This window comes from Populus trichocarpa, chromosome 13 (assembly GCF_000002775.5).
Source record: "Populus trichocarpa isolate Nisqually-1 chromosome 13, P.trichocarpa_v4.1, whole genome shotgun sequence".
NCBI lineage: Eukaryota > Viridiplantae > Streptophyta > Magnoliopsida > Malpighiales > Salicaceae > Populus > Populus trichocarpa.
In genome coordinates, this window is record NC_037297.2 from 6532736 (window position 1) to 6550209 (window position 17474).

General features: G+C 35.6%; 1 protein-coding gene across 3 annotated transcripts; it reads right to left on the reverse strand.

Annotated features, from left to right (window-relative positions):
- Positions 1–365: 365 nt before the first annotated feature.
- Positions 366–15061, reverse strand: LOC7465625 (origin of replication complex subunit 3). Of its 3 annotated transcripts, none has more exons than XM_024583117.2 (17): positions 14930–15061; positions 14453–14671; positions 13907–14081; positions 13169–13338; positions 12940–13070; positions 11128–11401; positions 10949–11032; positions 10320–10405; positions 10137–10227; positions 9233–9444; positions 6433–6502; positions 5372–5457; positions 3576–3662; positions 2847–2922; positions 1677–1804; positions 1126–1302; positions 366–748 (listed from the first exon to the last, which is right to left on the reverse strand). In XM_024583117.2, the coding sequence occupies exons 1-17, from the start codon at positions 15002–15004 to the stop codon at positions 643–645; spliced, it is 2247 nt and encodes a 748-aa protein (XP_024438885.1). In that variant the 5' UTR covers positions 15005–15061; the 3' UTR covers positions 366–642. The 3 variants fall into 3 exon arrangements, with proteins under 3 accessions (XP_024438885.1, XP_002319778.3, XP_024438886.1); XM_002319742.4 differs by having other exon boundaries at positions 10949–11023; positions 14930–15033; XM_024583118.2 differs by lacking the exons at positions 366–748; positions 1126–1302; positions 1677–1804 and adding an exon at positions 1811–2545.
- Between the last annotated feature and the right edge of the window lie 2413 nt (positions 15062–17474).

The window sequence follows — 17474 nt, forward strand, 5'->3', positions numbered from 1 at the left end:
ATCTGTGATGGTGACTGAAAAGCCATAAAAAAAGAAAAAAAAAAGGATGTTTTCTCAATTTATACCAAACTTATACATGGTGTCGAATTGATTCCATATATTCTTTTAAGAAATCCTCAATTGTCTTTCGATTAATAAACATCAACAATTTTATCAAAATTTCTTCGTATTAATGCCATTCTAGTACATAAAACATTCACTTTAGACTAAAAATGTTATTGATCATTAATTTTTCATCAAATTTTCTTCAAATCAACATTGTTCTAACTCATAAAATACAACTCAAACTAATTAAAAAAAAATTAACAAAAGAATGCAACTGTAGAAAATGTTTGTCTGAATTAACAAAAGCTACGAGTTTGGGATGCAAATGAAAACGGAAATATAAATTTGGGTTTTCCCTTTTTTCTAAAAGAATGAGTGCAAATTCCAGAAGCTGTTGGTATGAGCCAGAATAAAATCTATGGTTACATACATACCAAAACAAAGAATTACAATGGAATTGTTGTTGGGGGGAGGCAAGTAATTAAATAAAATTTGGGTCATTAAGAGGATAGGAAATATATACTGGAATACAAAATCAAAAGTACATTCAGGGGAAAAGGAGTCAGAGAGAGAATAGACCGGTTTGATAATTCTGAACTAAAGTCCAAAGGCCACTCTCTGCACATAATCAGGCCGTCTTTTGCTAGGCATCCGAAGTAGCCCTGTAATCTGGAGCTCTGTAACTGCCCTACAAAAACGTGCTCTGTAGGAAACAAGCTAAGGATCTTCATGGGAAATGATCGATTGAAAAATAAAAAATTGAGGGTGCTTTACAAATCACTGTTTTCTTCCCCTCCTTTTTAACCTTCCGGGTACTAGCAATTTGTTTTTTTGCCAAAATCTGACTAAAGGTAGTTCATCAGAGTTCAAGATGACTACATCCATCCTGACAGATCCTTGATGGAAATGCAATACATTTAGGTGCATATAGCTTGAAATCATGCGCCATAAATAAATGAGGGTGTGATTGACACGCGCGAAGACCACAAAGAATTGTTAAAATTAAACTCACCATGCCCTAATTACATTGAATCAACTTAATGAAAGATAAGCAAAAGAAAGACTATACCAATAGGATACTGAATTGATGCCTCACTTGGCTTTGCAGGTTCAGTGGTAGCTTTCCTTTTCTTCAGTGACGGGGAATAGTTTGACCCATGTTTCCCTTTATTGCTCAAGCAAATAACTATTGATTTGAAAGATTGATACCAGTCATGAAGATTAATAAGATCACCATGCTCTTGAGCCAAGGTATACCTGAAACAACAAATGAACACAAATCACAACCTCTGTGTAACATTCACTGTTTACACAACGAGGAGACATGATATTCCTCCATGCAATCTTGAGTTCTTGTCAGAAGTTGCAGACTGAAGTACCATCATTTTACATTCAAGGGTATCCATCTATTTGATAATGTAAGCTTTAAACACCATCTCGGGAACTGATTCCAAAGATTGCCTAATGCACAGACAGGTAGCAACGCAGTACGCAAAAAGGGGATATACAAAAGAAAAAATCATCTACAAACTTCTCTTGTACTGGAAAATCCCTGTTGGGTTGTTGGTTTGCACTTTGAATTCTACATTTCATAATTCCAAGATAAGAAATTTACGGGAGGGACCACTTACATTATTGAGGAATCATGCATCGATGGCAATAGTGAATTGCTACTGCTAATGCAACAGCTGCACCGTATGATGTTCCGAACATCCAGAAGATCGACTTGAATCCTTCTTCTTGGGTCTCCAATTAAAGCCTAACATAACTGAGAGGTTAGAAGTGCTGAAAGACTGGCATGCAAAAATTTGGCAATTTAACATGAATAAACGGGTTTGCTGCTCCCATCCTGTGATGAAGAACTTCACTAGAAAAGATCTCCACCATTGACGATTGATACAACTAGAAAACCAACCAGTAGCAGTCACCCCATGGAAGTAGGCTAGTAGCTAGCAATTCATTCAATTCTATATGCAAGTAAGGAAGCAACAAAGCATCTCAAGGCCAAGCCCTGAACATCCCATCATTGAGAAAAATAATCTTTAAGCATGAACTGAAAAGGCACTCTATACCAGATCCTTCTAAAATTGAACATGGTTAATTTTTTGACTGAAAGGACAGGGAGACATTCTTAACAAAATAGGAGAGAGATTTGCTTAACACAAATTTCCATGAGAAACAAATTTACTGCTAATCAACAAGAATGATCCATAGGCGATAGCATTAGCAACAAAAACAAATGTAAGAACTTCAACAAACCTGAATAATTAATTTTAAAAAGATTGATGATTTATTGTAAGAAACATTTCTAAGCATTTTGTTATCCTACAATTAAAATAAACAAATTATACGGGCAAAAAACACACCACAAAACAATTTGAATAAGACATTCAGAGAATTTCATTAAAATATCAGGTTAAAAGAGTAGACTTCCCTTGAATTTGAATACCATGAATTATATTTCAACATATAGGCCAGTGAGTTCAGAGAGTTTGTGCATCTGTAAATGCCAAGAAAGTTCTCATTTCAAACTTTCATAAACCAGTCAAAATTTTCAAACAAATTCATGTTTTGCAGAGAATTATTGTAGATCGATTGATTGATAACATTACAATCATTAGAATTTCCTGACTTATAGTAAATGGCAGACGAATTCTCATGCCAACCATAAATTAAGGCAAATGTCTACTGTTGTCTACTCACAGGTCAGAAGCTGTATAGAAAATTTTGAATTCTTTCTAGTAAACAAAAACAATTCTGCAAGTACATAAATCAGAATAACTGTTTTTTTAAACACTTACTGTTTGAAGTGCATTGACATTCTTAAAGCAGACAATTTCATGGAAAGGTACACACTCAAGGGGCTGCATATAGTTCCTGATTCACACAAAGATAAGAATTCAGACACCAAACCCCATTGGATCATTTGTAATTAATTTGAACTACAAAAATGGAAAAAAATTAAGAAATGCATTCCATACATTTGACAATTGTGGATTTTCTTTGAAAAATGATCTGGGATTTATGATGAAATTCTAAAAAAATGGAATTCGAAACACATTGTAAGAGTGATTGACCATGAAAGAAACTAGTATGAAACTTTTAACATGCTTTATAACACAGAAGCTTGGGATCGCTCGCCTTAAAAAATAAACCATTGATGGAAGTTAGAAAGCAGAAAAATTGATCAATAGTAGGGGAGCAAGTGTGCAAATTATGCATTTCCTGCTGTTGTTAAAAGCATTAGGTGCGATTAAGTGAAAAGGATTCTTGGAGTTTAGGCACAAAGCATATGTGCATGCCAGAGTGAAATAAGGAATACATCTTTGAAATTAAATCTTATTATTTACAACAAATACTCAACAAGTTATAGCAGAATGCTAACAAATCATAACAGAAGTATAATTAATTCAAAGATTTAAAAAAAAAGAGCTCTTGTTTGGCTGGTATCAATGCAGTTAACTATTCTATGCAAAGAAAGTAGCCAACCAAGACAAGAACAAAAAGGAATACAGACGGGATACTCCTACCTAACCATGCTCTCTAATAGCTTTGCAGCTTTCTCATTTACTGCTTTGGAGTCTTCAATTTTCAAATGTTTACGAGATGAATGTCTCCTGTCACATTTGGTAGCAAAGATGAAACTGATAGAATTAGTGATTTCACAATCATGCAGTGAAAAATAATGTCAAAAGGAAAAGATTATGAAGGGGAAAAAAAGAGAGCAGCAACAGCACAGAGGTAGGATTTGAATCATAAGATGTAATATATATGAAACAGAGATTAAAATTGCTGAGTCTCTTGAAAGAGATGCTATCTACTAGAACTAATCAAGGTAAACCAGCAATTTAGGACAAGAATGCATGGTAAATGGCAAGGCAGAATGAAGTTTGACTGAAATCTCACAACATTTACATGCACAAGACAAACATGCGTTTTTAGTTAAAATCTGGGTCCATGTATGACCTGTTACTGATTATGTTCCTTCCTAGCTTGAAATTGATAGTAATGGCAGAATTAATGAAAATAATGTAGTGATTCTGATGCTAACAGTATTTCGTTTTTATAAATACTCAAACACTGTACAACAAAACCAATCTAGTAAACAAATTAACATAGGAAGTCACAACTCCGCAAAAGCTGTTTATCTTCATCAGGAATATAACAGCACTACTTGACACCGTATATGCAAAAAAAATCTCTGTAATGAAATATTATATGGATCGCAACTCTTCTTCATTAGATGTGATGCCTGAACTCTTCTTCATTAGATGTGATGCCTGTACATGTCTGTCAGTTCTCACTAATATTATATGGATCTCAACTCTTCTTCATTAGATGTGATGCCTGTACATGTCTGTCAGTTCTCACTAATACCATATTACTGCAAGTTGCTTAGTTATTATTGTTACGTCCATATCTGTTTGAGCTATAGCACAAAGTTTAATAAACAACACAAAAGAGATTCTCACCAGTTCTCTTAAATCTCAAAGAAAAAACTTTTTAACTAATCATATCATTCCTACATGGATGCTTTAATGATGGAAAATGAAGTGAAACAGCTTACAGGGAATTTGAAGAATGTCCAAAAGAAAGAAGAGAGCATACAAACGAGCATCCAATAAGTCTTCAATGATATTAAACACCTAAAAGGCATACATTTCATATTTAAGGGACTTCTATTTTTAATTCAGTGTCACCCTGCCTCCTAGCTTATGAGTGCTGATAAAAATCCAAACTGATCCTCCATATAACATGACCTTGGAAAACTCAAAACTATTAGAAATCATCTTTTTTTTTAACTGCTTCCACCATTGCCAGCAGAGGTGGCATGTCACTGCCAAGACTAAGGAAGCTGTGCCCCTCACTCCCAAAAAAATGCAACAATTCATGTTAGTCCCTAAATTTTAGGCATGTTTTCATATACTCTTAAAATAATTACCAAGCCCTCCCAAAATTTTCAAAATTTTCCATGATACTCCTAAAGACTGACTTTTCTAAACCCCCACCCCCCCCCCCCTAAAAAAAAAAAAAACAATTTAGTCCACCCTGTGCCACTGATTGCCAGGACAGAGAAAAGAACTATCCTCTCGTTCCACAAAGAGCCCATCAGATTAACAATTTAAATAATCATGAAGCTAAACTACTCAGTTGTAGATTTAGACAGAGAGCTGAACAGATATCCAATATAATAAGACTTGTAAAATATTCAATTGTAACATGCTTCATAAATTGCCTAATGGCAGGCCAAATTTCACCAAAAATAACAAAATGATGAAAATGCAACATTTGTATACAGGACAAAGAAAAAATACAAAAACATTACTTGGATATGGTGCTTAAATCTTGCCCCAAACTCTTGCCATCCTCAAACTTCATTTCAGATAGCAACTTCTTCACTTTGTCATGAATCTATAAGAACATAATTCAATGAAGATAAGTTGATTCAGGATCAAATTTCGGATCATGTAAAAATGGTAGGTTATCTTTTATCTGAGCCTCCCAAATCAATGTAGGTCTACCTTATAAAAGACAAATAATGATGAAAAGAGTATCAAAGCATGCCAAAAACAGTCCAGGGTAGTAAAAGAAAAAACATGAGTGCCGAATGACAAGAAAACCAACAAAGCTAGCTTCTATGCAAGTATGAGGAGTGCCTAGAAAATGTTAAAACAAATAAAAAGTCATGATATAGTTAGATCCCCCCAACAGCAATTCAAGATAAAGATGCAGTATCCACCCATCAATCAAAATGCTGAAGTAAATTGGGGAAGGTAATTTCTTGTCTTTAAGTTGTGAAATCACAGTCTCAAGTATCTTCTGACAAAAAAGAAATGGTGGAGTGTTTAAGAAAACAAATTTATGGATAGCATGAATGGAATCATCCCAACATACACTAGAGCAGCAATATTTTTCAAACAAAGCAAAGAAGAAGAGTAATTTAATGCAAGAAACAAGGCAAGGTAGTTCATTTTCTGCAGCACGGGAACAATCCCTGGATAGCTCACACAAATCCTTAAGACCAAGCACAAGCAACTACGCAGGCTATTTTATCTGAAATCACCAAAATATTAACGTGCAAGCCCCTACATCACAAAATAAACTGTGTATTTACATGTTTCAAGCACTTCCAGAGCATAACTGTTTTCTGAGAAGCTTGATAAGGGTGACTGTTCAAAGAAAAATCTCATGTTTCTACCAGATGCCAAAAGCTATACAATAAAGCAAATAAAAGCTGATTTGCTTCACATAACTCAAAGAACATCAAGATAGATCCATTATAAATTAGATGAGTTAAAGAAATCCTTCGAGCTTGTGATATCTTTCTTGAAATTATAACAATACCTGAGGGAGCTTGTGATATCTTTCTTGAAATTATAACCATACCTGAGGGACATTCACAGTATATTTTTCCCAACCCTTCAGCAGCTTACGTAGCTGCACTGCTGGAAGATCCCTGATTGAATTCAAATTTCAGCATTCTACTACATCTATTAAAAGAGTTAAATCAATCAATTCACAAGAAAAGTAGTCTAACTTCAGGTTGCAAGGGATTGTAAGATTTTTTTTCTCAGATGTCCAATGTCTTGAGCAAAAAGGACATTATGAGTTTTTTGATGATTATGAAAATAAATCATCACAACTAGAGTATTATACATTTTGGGGCATGCGATGAATTACTACACTCACAAAAGTCAGGCAAAAACCAGAAGAAAAACCACAAGAATCTAGGATAAAAAAAGATGTCTGAACAAAAAAAGTGACCAAGGGTGCCAGAATATATTAAACTAGAGCTTGGCCTACAGATGATCATTCACACCTACCAAAGGAAGTATAGGGAAATGTATGTAAAACTGGCATGAGTAGCACGGTCAAAGGTATGCCCAAACATTTTGTATTTGTTACACACATTTTAGAAGGCATACCTGGGAAAGGAAAAAAAATGCCCAAATGTGTTGTTTCAGGTACTCACTAAGAATCTGACGTGCTCTCCAACTTTGCTTCTCTCACAAGGTATGCCAAGTGAGAGTGGCATTCAACTCATCTAGGCGTTCCATTTGGCAGTGATCCATAGCCCACAACTTTTCTGAGATCATATGGTAGAGCAGGTTTCAAAGTATCTAGATGGGTAGAAAAGCACTTTCTTCTCCTAAGAGGTCACGTTATACTTATCTAGTAGCCTACCCATTTGTTATTCTCCTGTATGAAAAGATCTCTTTGCAGTTGTCAAGTGAGTTGAGAGGAAGGCAGAAGCTTTTCTATGATCTAGGACAGAGGACCATGAATCCGGCAATTTCCTGCAGGTAGTGTGGCCTATAGCTGAATGGTTGGGATGCTCAAGGCTAGAACAACTAGTGGTGAAACTAAACTAACTCAACTCAACAAAACATCAAAAACCTAAGCTAGTTGAAGCTGGCTACATGGATTGGCCACCTCCCACAAGTTCTATAACAGGCTAAACTTTTTATACGTTGTTTAGACCCTACATATCCAATTTCATTTTTGATCAACCTCTCCCCATTTCTACCAATACTTTAACTTCAACACTCTTTGTGCAGCTATAGTTCAGGTCTGGATACGGCTAAACATCTCAAACTCAAACAACTATCCTTTAGTTATTCCTAAAGTGGTGCCACCTCTACCATCTCATGGATGTAATCATTTCCCTTCCGCCTTTTTTGTGTGTGTGCTTACAAATTAGTTAGTTATAACATTTTCATTTCAACTAGAGCCTTTAAACCTTCCCAGCATCCACCACCAGAGTAGGTCTGTTTAGGAGCATTGTGTGATGCAGGACAAATTTGAGATTTATGTTTTACGAAGGATTTATGGTGAGCTAGGGTTTGTTATTCTCACAATTAGAGAATATAAGGAGAAATTAGGTGGTTAAAAGTGAGACTAGCAGCAATACTTTTAAGCAAGAAAGAAGAGAAATTAGTAAAAAATAGAAGAACAAGAGGATGGAGAAGAAACCTCAGGCACCAAGCCATAAAAATAAAATGCTACAATTCAACTTTATTTCAGAATTCAGCTCTGCTGAAAGTGAAAACATGGCATCCCTATTTATAGAGATTAAGACTACTTAAACAACTAGGATAGACTATTAAAAACTATGACACCAACTTCCTAAATAAGACTAGACCTTCAAGAAACTCTGAAAGCTACTAAAATACCCTTATTCACAGGAACATAGAGATATTACAATTCAGCACCTGCTTACAAAATAACCCATGACTGAGTTTCTCTGCATTTCTTTCCACTTTTATGTTATGAGTTGTTAACGGCTCTCGGACTCAATTCTGGGAGGATCTTGTTGTGGGACCAACCTTTATCAATTGTATTTCCCACATCTTATTTCCTATCCACTTTAAACAACATTCACATCAGCATTTTCACAAGATAGATTGGAAGATCTATCACCTCACAGTATTAAATGAGCAAGAAGCATCTGAGCTCTATTTGCTCCTTCCTATTATAACATCTTTCTGGTTGCATTAAGGTCTGATAGAATGGTGTGAACTTCGAGGGGTTCGGCAATTTTTCTTGTACACCTGTTTCATACATGTTCTCAGTCCTCCAATTCTTTTGGCTTCTTTTAGTCAGTCTGTCTGGAAAGATCAGGTTACCTTCTAACACTACAGTTTATTTTTTTTAGTGGTTTTGACCAAAATTATGACTAATGACTTATTCCAAGTGAGGCGCCAAGGGGCATGCTTTCTGATGCTTGCTTCAGATGTTTTTATAGTGGGCAGATGGTTATTCTTGTGCAATCCCATGTGATTTGGAATTCATAAATTTTGCTATTGATGATATGCGTTGGATTATTTCCGAAGCTTTTAAAAGTTTTACTTAATGGAGATTCAACAAGGCTGGAAAAACCTTCTGTTTTCATTCTCTTATTCTTGTACTTCTCCTTTGAAAGATGACTTATTCTCCTTTCTGTTATCTTAATTTCTGTCTTTCTTTATTATATTTCACATTCCAAATTTCACTGAGCAACATGATAAATTCACCAAAGAAATTGCTTAAGTTGGAGGGTTAAAAATAAAAAAGGCCAAAGAGACAAAGGGAAACACCAAAACAATGCAGATGTTGTTAGAGAATAAATGTTTCTAGCATAGACCTTACAAAATCTTCAATATGTAAACTTTATGAAAGACAATCTGGATTCTAAAATGTTAATTACCTCAACTTTCGCACTGCCTGACAAATAAAACCACTATTCCGTGTAGTATGATATTGCTGATGCTTGTAACAATCACTTGAAGATACTCCAGAGTCATTTTCTAAGCCCCCACCATTGTCAGGAGCCCTTGACTTGAATGATTCAGGATCAAGGGCCTCGCAGAATAGGTCTAACAGTGTGACTTTATCACACTTTCCAGCTTCATATAGACACTGCAACTCATGATGTGCCCAGAAACAGAGATTAATTGCATTATGTGGATTAAACTAGCTCGTGGAAGCAGAATTTAACTATTAAGAAAAACATAATTGTCAAAAAGCTGATTTACTGGACGCTTCTGAAATTTCTATATTTCAAGAGACTATCATTTGCTAGACGTTTCTACTGGAACCTCAGTGCATCAGACATTTGAGAACACAATAGCTATCGAACACTCAAGGAAAGTTTGCACATGTTTTATTGCTAGTGTGTTCCAATTTTTTCAAGAAACTGGCACATTTATTTTAGCATGGCTCTTCTGAATATAACAGACTAAGTAAGTAGAAGAAAATGATGCACTCCACATTTACTAGATAGTAAACATACATGCATAGCATAAGCAGCACTGAGTCTCTATGTTGAAACAGAATACAGGTTCCCATATCCACAGACCATAGCAAAAAGAAGATGTAAATTTCAAAACAAACTGAAAATTAAAAAATGTATCAATTTAGCATAAAAAACATAGCTAAGGTAACCAGCTGGAGAATAGGAAGAGTGATATAACCTTTAAAATGGATATAAAAAGAAAAGATAGCAACCTTGCAATCAGCTGCTTTGCATGATATAAAAAATGCATGCTTTAAATGTTCAATCTCATAAATGTTAATGAAATGCATCAAACCAAAAAGGATTAAGGGCTCACCAGAATCACAATGCTCCATTGACACTGCAATTTCTTCAATTCTGCCAAACCATTTACTAAAGTTTCGCCATGCTGTTTGGCTATTTTATTTCTGTAATTAGATTTTGCAACCCAAATGAGCTACAACTTCCTCCATTATGTCTGGAAAATTATTCACACAAATATTTTGATGCTATTAAGTACCTTCCATAAGACTGATAAGATGGAAGGTTCAAAGCATGCTTGAGCATCAATTCTGGTGACAATCCACACTTTTCACCTTGTAACATCTTGAATGGTGAAATGTTAAATGCAAAAGAAAAAAGGAAAAGAAAGAGAAGTCAAGCAATGATAATATTAAGCAAGTAGGGTTTTTTCCAAATTGGAAGGAAAAAAAGAGGGGAAAACAGTCCAAACAAGGAAGAAGTTTAAGTGCTTGCTAGTCATGCACTCTGAAGCATGTAAAAGCAGATAAAAAAAGCAAGTGAACAATAAGATAGCTGGTTGAAAAGGTGCATGATATGTTATTATTGCTTAATGGTTCATGAGATAGAAGATCGAGGATAAGCTGATAAAGAAATGCTGCTTTCTTTGAATCATCCAAGATACTTCTCTAACTCAATGCTTTTCATATATAGAACATGGCAGATGATTTCTCTTAACATATAGATTTGACAAAATATTTGGTAGATGTCTTTGCCATGGCATGTGCGAATACATGTGTTGCAACTAGAGTAGAGCGTGTACTATATATCAAAGTGAAATTTATGAACAAATAAAACATTTGAAAACTGCAGTACTAAAGTATTTGGGAGAAGAATAGGAAAATTTACCAGATTGTCATCTCCAAGAAGAAACCAGAGCATGAAGCTCAGGGGTTCCATGAAGAAATGTTGAGCACATGCTATCTGAAAACACTTCCAAAACATCACATGGCATTTGATTATATTCACCAGAGAGGAAAGCTCAGATGTTGTAAAATACAATAACAAAACAGTAATCATATCCAAACCTTTAAAGCTCTTATGAAAGATGTTATAGTTCCATCTTGGCTTACAAAATAATTTCTCATAAAAACTGCCACCTTGTGGCTTATACCGAATCCAGAACACTGCTTCACAAGAACAGCCTCAACAACAGCATCCATTCTCTCTGGAGGAGTTCCCAAAATGAATTTACAAGGGCACAAATGGTGGAGCGCATTTGACTGAAGTATACTTTTAGGAGCATCAAGAGTTGTTGCAACTCCCATTATTAAAACCACTGGGATTTTAAGCACCCATTCACTGATAGAACGGAAGGTTACAGGCAAAAACTGCATAAGTATACTGGCTGTAGGATATTTTAACAGATATGCTTATATAATTAGAGTGGCAATAAAATAAATGTAAGTACAAGTCCAAGAACACTTTGTAATTCTAGAAATTAGAAAATTCCGCATATTTATAGGGCAAAAACTAGGAATGCAACTTAGAGGGTAGGGACAAGCTTTCATAAACTATCAAATCCTCCAAGCTGTTAGATTGATCCCATAAGCACTGTATAAAATGACAAGGTCTCAATAGGATAGAAAACAACATCATTGTTCAATAAACTTTTTAGTTACTCAAAGCACTTCATTAGTGCAAAAGTTCCAATCCGTTTTCAGATATAATGAAATAATCAAGTAACAAAGTACACAAAATCATCAAGTCCAATCCATTTTCAATTATTATTCAATAATTAAGAAACAAAGCTTACAAAATCATCAAGTAGTCGTGAAATTCTGATGTATAGACCAATTCTACCCTAGTAGCAGGGAGTAATATTTAACACAGTAACCACTTCTTTGAGTCAAGAGTCTACTTCAAGCACAATATTCAAAACAATATGATTTCACTGCAAGACTACATATGATCGTTCAAATACATCATGTTCTTACTGCTCAACCCATGACTTCAGAACAAATAGATTGTAGCATATGAAAGCATTATTTTTCAATCCAGCAGGGATAATCACGAAGTTAGCTCATTTACCAAAAGGATGCATCATCATTTGTACTTCCATGAATTTAAATCCAATTTTGAAACTGTTCCATATTTCCTCACAAAAGGCCTATATAATCTAAAAGTCAGGTGATTTGGGTGCAAAAAAGTTGCAGTTGGTGTTTATATACCACCACTAATTTTCAATCTGGTGATCTAGATACCAATAAATATCTTCCTTGACATCCCACTCTAACTATTTGTTATTCTTAAGACCAAATAGTCTTCATGCCACTGAAACAAGAGTGTTTAGTCTAGTGGTATTCTCCCAAAGGAGAGGGAGTCGTTTGGGTTTGAGTCCTACTGAAAAGGGTTCCAGAAAATCGAGAAAAAAGTTCCCAAGCTACTGAAAAGACCAGGTCAACTCCATGACCAAGTTAACAAAAACACCAGAGAGATCCAAACACCAAGCACACTTGGGGTTTTCAATGCAAATTCCAAGTCTATGTACATATAACTTTAAGTAAGAGAAAAGCATATTTCTGTGGGCTAGAACAATAAAATCTGAGTGCAATGTATGAAAAGCCGCTGTGCAATAAGGGAATTGTAATTCTAATTTATTTGAGGTGATGATTGATAACCTAATGGATATACTAAATATTAGACCCATGTAAAAATGATCATGGCTCCATTACTAGCCCATGATGATTACGAAACCAGAGCAAAATTTGGTGTCTAGAAAGATAATGAAATATTTTGACCAGATTGCTGTATTTTGGGCAAAGTAAGTAACTGAAAAGATGACACAAGATAAAATGAGTAAAGGAGGGTGGGAAGATGAAAAAAATGCACTCGCATACCTTAACATGAGGATGAAGTCAGACAAGACAGACCCACTACATCGCTCCATATCCTCTATTATTATGACCACTGGATAATTACAGCTTCCTTGTTCTCTGTACCATGTTGCTAAGATGGATACATCAGCTGCCTGCAAAACATTAGCATGGCAAACTAGTATAAGTAATGAACTCATCAAGTAAGAACCCACTTCACTTGTAAAAGGAATATAAAGGTGTGACTACTTACATCTACAGTAACCATTAAGAACTGTCTCAATAAACTTCTTAGACAACCACCAATACCGTTTTTCACTGAAAACTCCAGTGAGGAAAGGTTAGCCACATGGCATCCTTGAGATTTCAAATATGATCCAAGCTCTTCGAAAGTCAGCAGATCATCAACAAACTCCATATTTTCTGACATACATTGTCAATCAATGATATTTGGGGGTTAAACAGAAAATGATAACTCGTATGTTTTACAAATTAATACATCAAATACATATTAAACATAGACAGCATAAAAATAACACACATAAAAACAAGAGAGAAGAGCTAGATCCCACAAAGGACGATGCATCATCAAACGATGGCTGCATATCTCATGCATGTGTTCTTCCCTCATTCCTTCCTTACATTCCATGTCCAAAACTTGGGAGATGCTGAAGCTAATACAGTCATTGAAATTGACATTCTAGTTTTAAGTTGGAACCATTAAAATTAAATTTATTGAAACTTTTATCCCCTGAATGAATTTATGTGTTTTGGCTGGGACGACTAGGATGACAACAACATAAATACCAGCTTCAAATGATAGTATAAATACAACCTAACCATCACATGAACAAATATGCAAATGGAGTTTTTCGATTTGTTTTCTAATTCGAGTGCATGAATTACATCTATCTGAAGATGAATTGATCCCTTATTTCTTTCTTCTACAGTCACACCTGAAAGCGCATTAGTGGATTGGAGGAAAACTTACTGGTGAGAACCAGCCCAGTGAATAGTTGTTTAGAGGCAGCATCTGTTACCATTGGAAAAGACCCCGTTGCTTCAGGAAATGTAGGTATTGCAAATGATGTGATCATGTTGAAAGACTCGCGAACCCAATGATGTATCTCATTGAATACATTGGTGTTGACATCCCTCAAAACATCCTGCAATAAGGTTGTCAACTCTGAATTCTTTAATGGATGGATAACAACCACTAGATTGGTTGATTAGGAAATAAAGTGGAGAAAATGATGAAAAATTTCACATGCTATGTTCCTTTGCAATCATCTTTCATAGGAATGTGAAAAATACATATCTCGACCAACCCAAAAGTAACAGTAATTAGCTAATTGAGGGAAACTGCTCATCTCATGGTGAATAGAAATCAGTAGTTTTTATTGGTTCGCATACTGCTTAGCAGTCCCTTATTAGATTGGTTCTTCTTATGCATCTCTCCTTAGCAACCAAATGGAGCAGAAAATATAAAAGAACAAAAATTACAACACCATGATAGGAAAGGATCAAGGAGACAAACTTTAATGGTTGACTTGATCTTCGACCAAACATCATCAAAAGCTTCCATTCTTATGCTCACATGCCGACAATCATCCCATGCTTCAGCTTTCTCAGCGTCTAAGTTCTCACCATTCTTAGGTAATGATGGAGACAAATCAATACGCCTCCTGGTTTTCCAGGTTCCGGTTGGTTTTTTCTCCGATTTCCGAGACCGTGCTCTGTGAAGAACAAAAAAGGGCTGCAGTGCACAGAAAAACAAATGTTGGATAAATTAGTTCTCCACTTTGTTGCAAAAAGAGAGAGTACTTTTGCTACAAAATCAAACTCGTAACGCAAGAGAGAATCAAGTGCTGACTGCGAAGAGAATTTTAGATTTCGCAAAATAATTAAAAAAAAATCAAACCCATTTCGCGTAATTAAGTCCTTTTTTTTTACTTATTTTCATGAGGATTTTCTAGGGAAACAAACAGAAAATGAGAGGAGTGGGAGTGAGAACCTGGAGATTATTCTCGGTGGTGTCCACCGTCGTCGAGGGAGACAGTGACTCAGAAGCAGTGGCAGAAGGCGCCATTTTTTAGAGAGAGAAGTTCAGGAGAAGGTTTCGATGTCGTTAGGGTTATAGCAATTGTAGTGGGGGGTTCTATTCATCGTTTTGGCGGGAAATGACTTCAAGGTTAATTGTGTCTTTTTCCAATTTTCTTATTAAAAAATACGCAATAGTCATTCTCTATACTCAGCAATAGTCATTTTTTTATTAAAGAAAACGATAATAAATAAATAGATTAAATAATCAGTAATTTTTATTTGTGAGACAACTATATTATACAATATATTAAAAGGAAACGGTGTTCTTGTTATTATTTACATAAATACAAAGCAATATAGATTTGAGCTCTTGTCATAGAGAGTTGGAAAAGTTGCAAGGGAGGGTAAAGTTGTCTTTTCACTAGAAAGTATATGGCATTAAAGGGATGGTTGGGGAGAAAATGATCGGTTTCAATTTTGGTGGAGCTGCAAGCCCTGGATTGCAAACACTTGACGCTGGGGCAGGTAAGCCCTGGGTGCCCACGCGCCACGTAGGTCTACAGACCACAATCTGCAGACACATGGCGTTTTAGTTGTCTTGGGCGCTAGGACCAGACCCGCATACATGGCTACAAACTCAGGCAAGCGAGTCTGGGGTTGTCTTATTGAGTCCTGATGCAGGACCCAAGGCTAAGGCGTCCCGAGCGGGTCTTCAGACGCGCTCGCTTAGGTCGTGCGTCAGGACCCAGGTCTCTTTAGATCTTTATCAGGACCCAGGTTCTTGGGTCTTGAGTTTATTAATATAATTATTTGTGTTATAAATATAATTATTTTTATTACAACTCAAAGTATTCATATAAAAAATATAATTATATGTGTTATTTGGGTCTTAGGTTTCTAAATATTATTATTTGCGTTGTAAATATTTTTATTTTTATTATAACTAATAAGATTTATAAAATAATTAATAAATTTGAAAAAAAATCATTATCAATATTGAAAAACAACTTTAGATTTGATTTGAAGGGTAAAATTAAAAATTATTGTTGTTATTGTTATCATTAATAAATTTTTAAAAAATATTATTATTACTATTAAAGAAAAACCAATTTTTTTTAAAGATTACAAAATATAAAAATTTGAGCAAATAAGTTAAATAGACTTGAAACTCTTGGGTTTGGCGTTGCAGCCAGACCCAACACTTTTGGTCTTGTATTTTCTTGATGTTTTTTTAAAAAATAAAAAGTTGGCCCGCAGTGGGGTTGTCATTTCACTGGGATGCATTTGACATTGAAAGGATGGCTGGGGAGAAAATGATCAGTTCCAGTTTTGGTAGGGTTGCAGTGCCTGGGATGCGGGCACCTGGCGCTAGGGTGGGCAAGCCCTAGGCGCTAAGCCAGACCCGCGCGCGACACCTAGCGTTGGGGCTGCCCTACCTATGGGCTGGGTCAGACCCGCGCGCATGGCTATAGACCCTAGCGAGACCCAAGGCTCATGGCTTCAGCGTTAGGACCTAGTTCTCTTTGGTCCCCGTCGGAACCTAAGGCTCACGGGTCCTGACGTAGGACCCAGTGCTCTTGGGTCCTGTGGGGGCAAGACCCAAAATAACTTTGGGTCTGGTTGCACAACAGGATCTAAGAAGTTTGGGGACCCAAAAACACTTGGTTCGGACCCAATTCTTTTAGGTCTTGCGTCAGGACCCAACTAGATTGGATCCGGCGTCGTGACCAAATTCTCTTGGGTCCTGCATCATGACCCAAGACTAATCGGTCCTAAGTTTGGACCCAATTTCGGTCCTTTGTCAGAACCCAAAGGAAATGGGTCATGCCTCTGGACCCATTTAGATTAGGTCCTGCGTGAGGACCCATTTCGATTGGGCCCTACCTCCGCACCCAATTCTCTTGGGTTCAACGTCAAGACTCATTTCAATTGGGTCCTGCGTCAGGATCCATTTTGATTGGGTCCTGCCTCCGGATCCAATTCTCTTGGGTCCTACCTTGGGACCAAATCGAAATTGTCCTGCGTTAGGACCCAAGGTTCTTGGGTCTTAGGTTTCTAAATATTATTATTTGTGTTATAAATATTGTTATTTTTATTTTTATTATTATTATTTTTATTATTATTATTTGTAAAATAATTAATAAATTTTAAAAAAAATTATTATCAATATTGAAAATCAACCTTAGATTTGATTTGAAGGGTAAAACTAAAAATTATTGTTTTGTTATTGTTATTATTATTATCATTAATAAATTCTTTAAAAAATACTATTATTACTATTGAAGAAAAACCAATTTTTTTAAAAAAGGATTAAAAATATAAGAATTTGAGTAGGCAAGTTCAATAGACTCGAAGCTCTTGGATCCAGCGTTGCAGTCAGACCCAACACTTTTGGTCTTATAGTTTTTGTATATTTTTTTATGAAAATAAAAAGTTAAGTTCTTAAGTTATTGAAGTTAGAGAAATTATTACTAGATGGATGGTTAATGTTGTGTCATGGACCAATTAAAAAATTT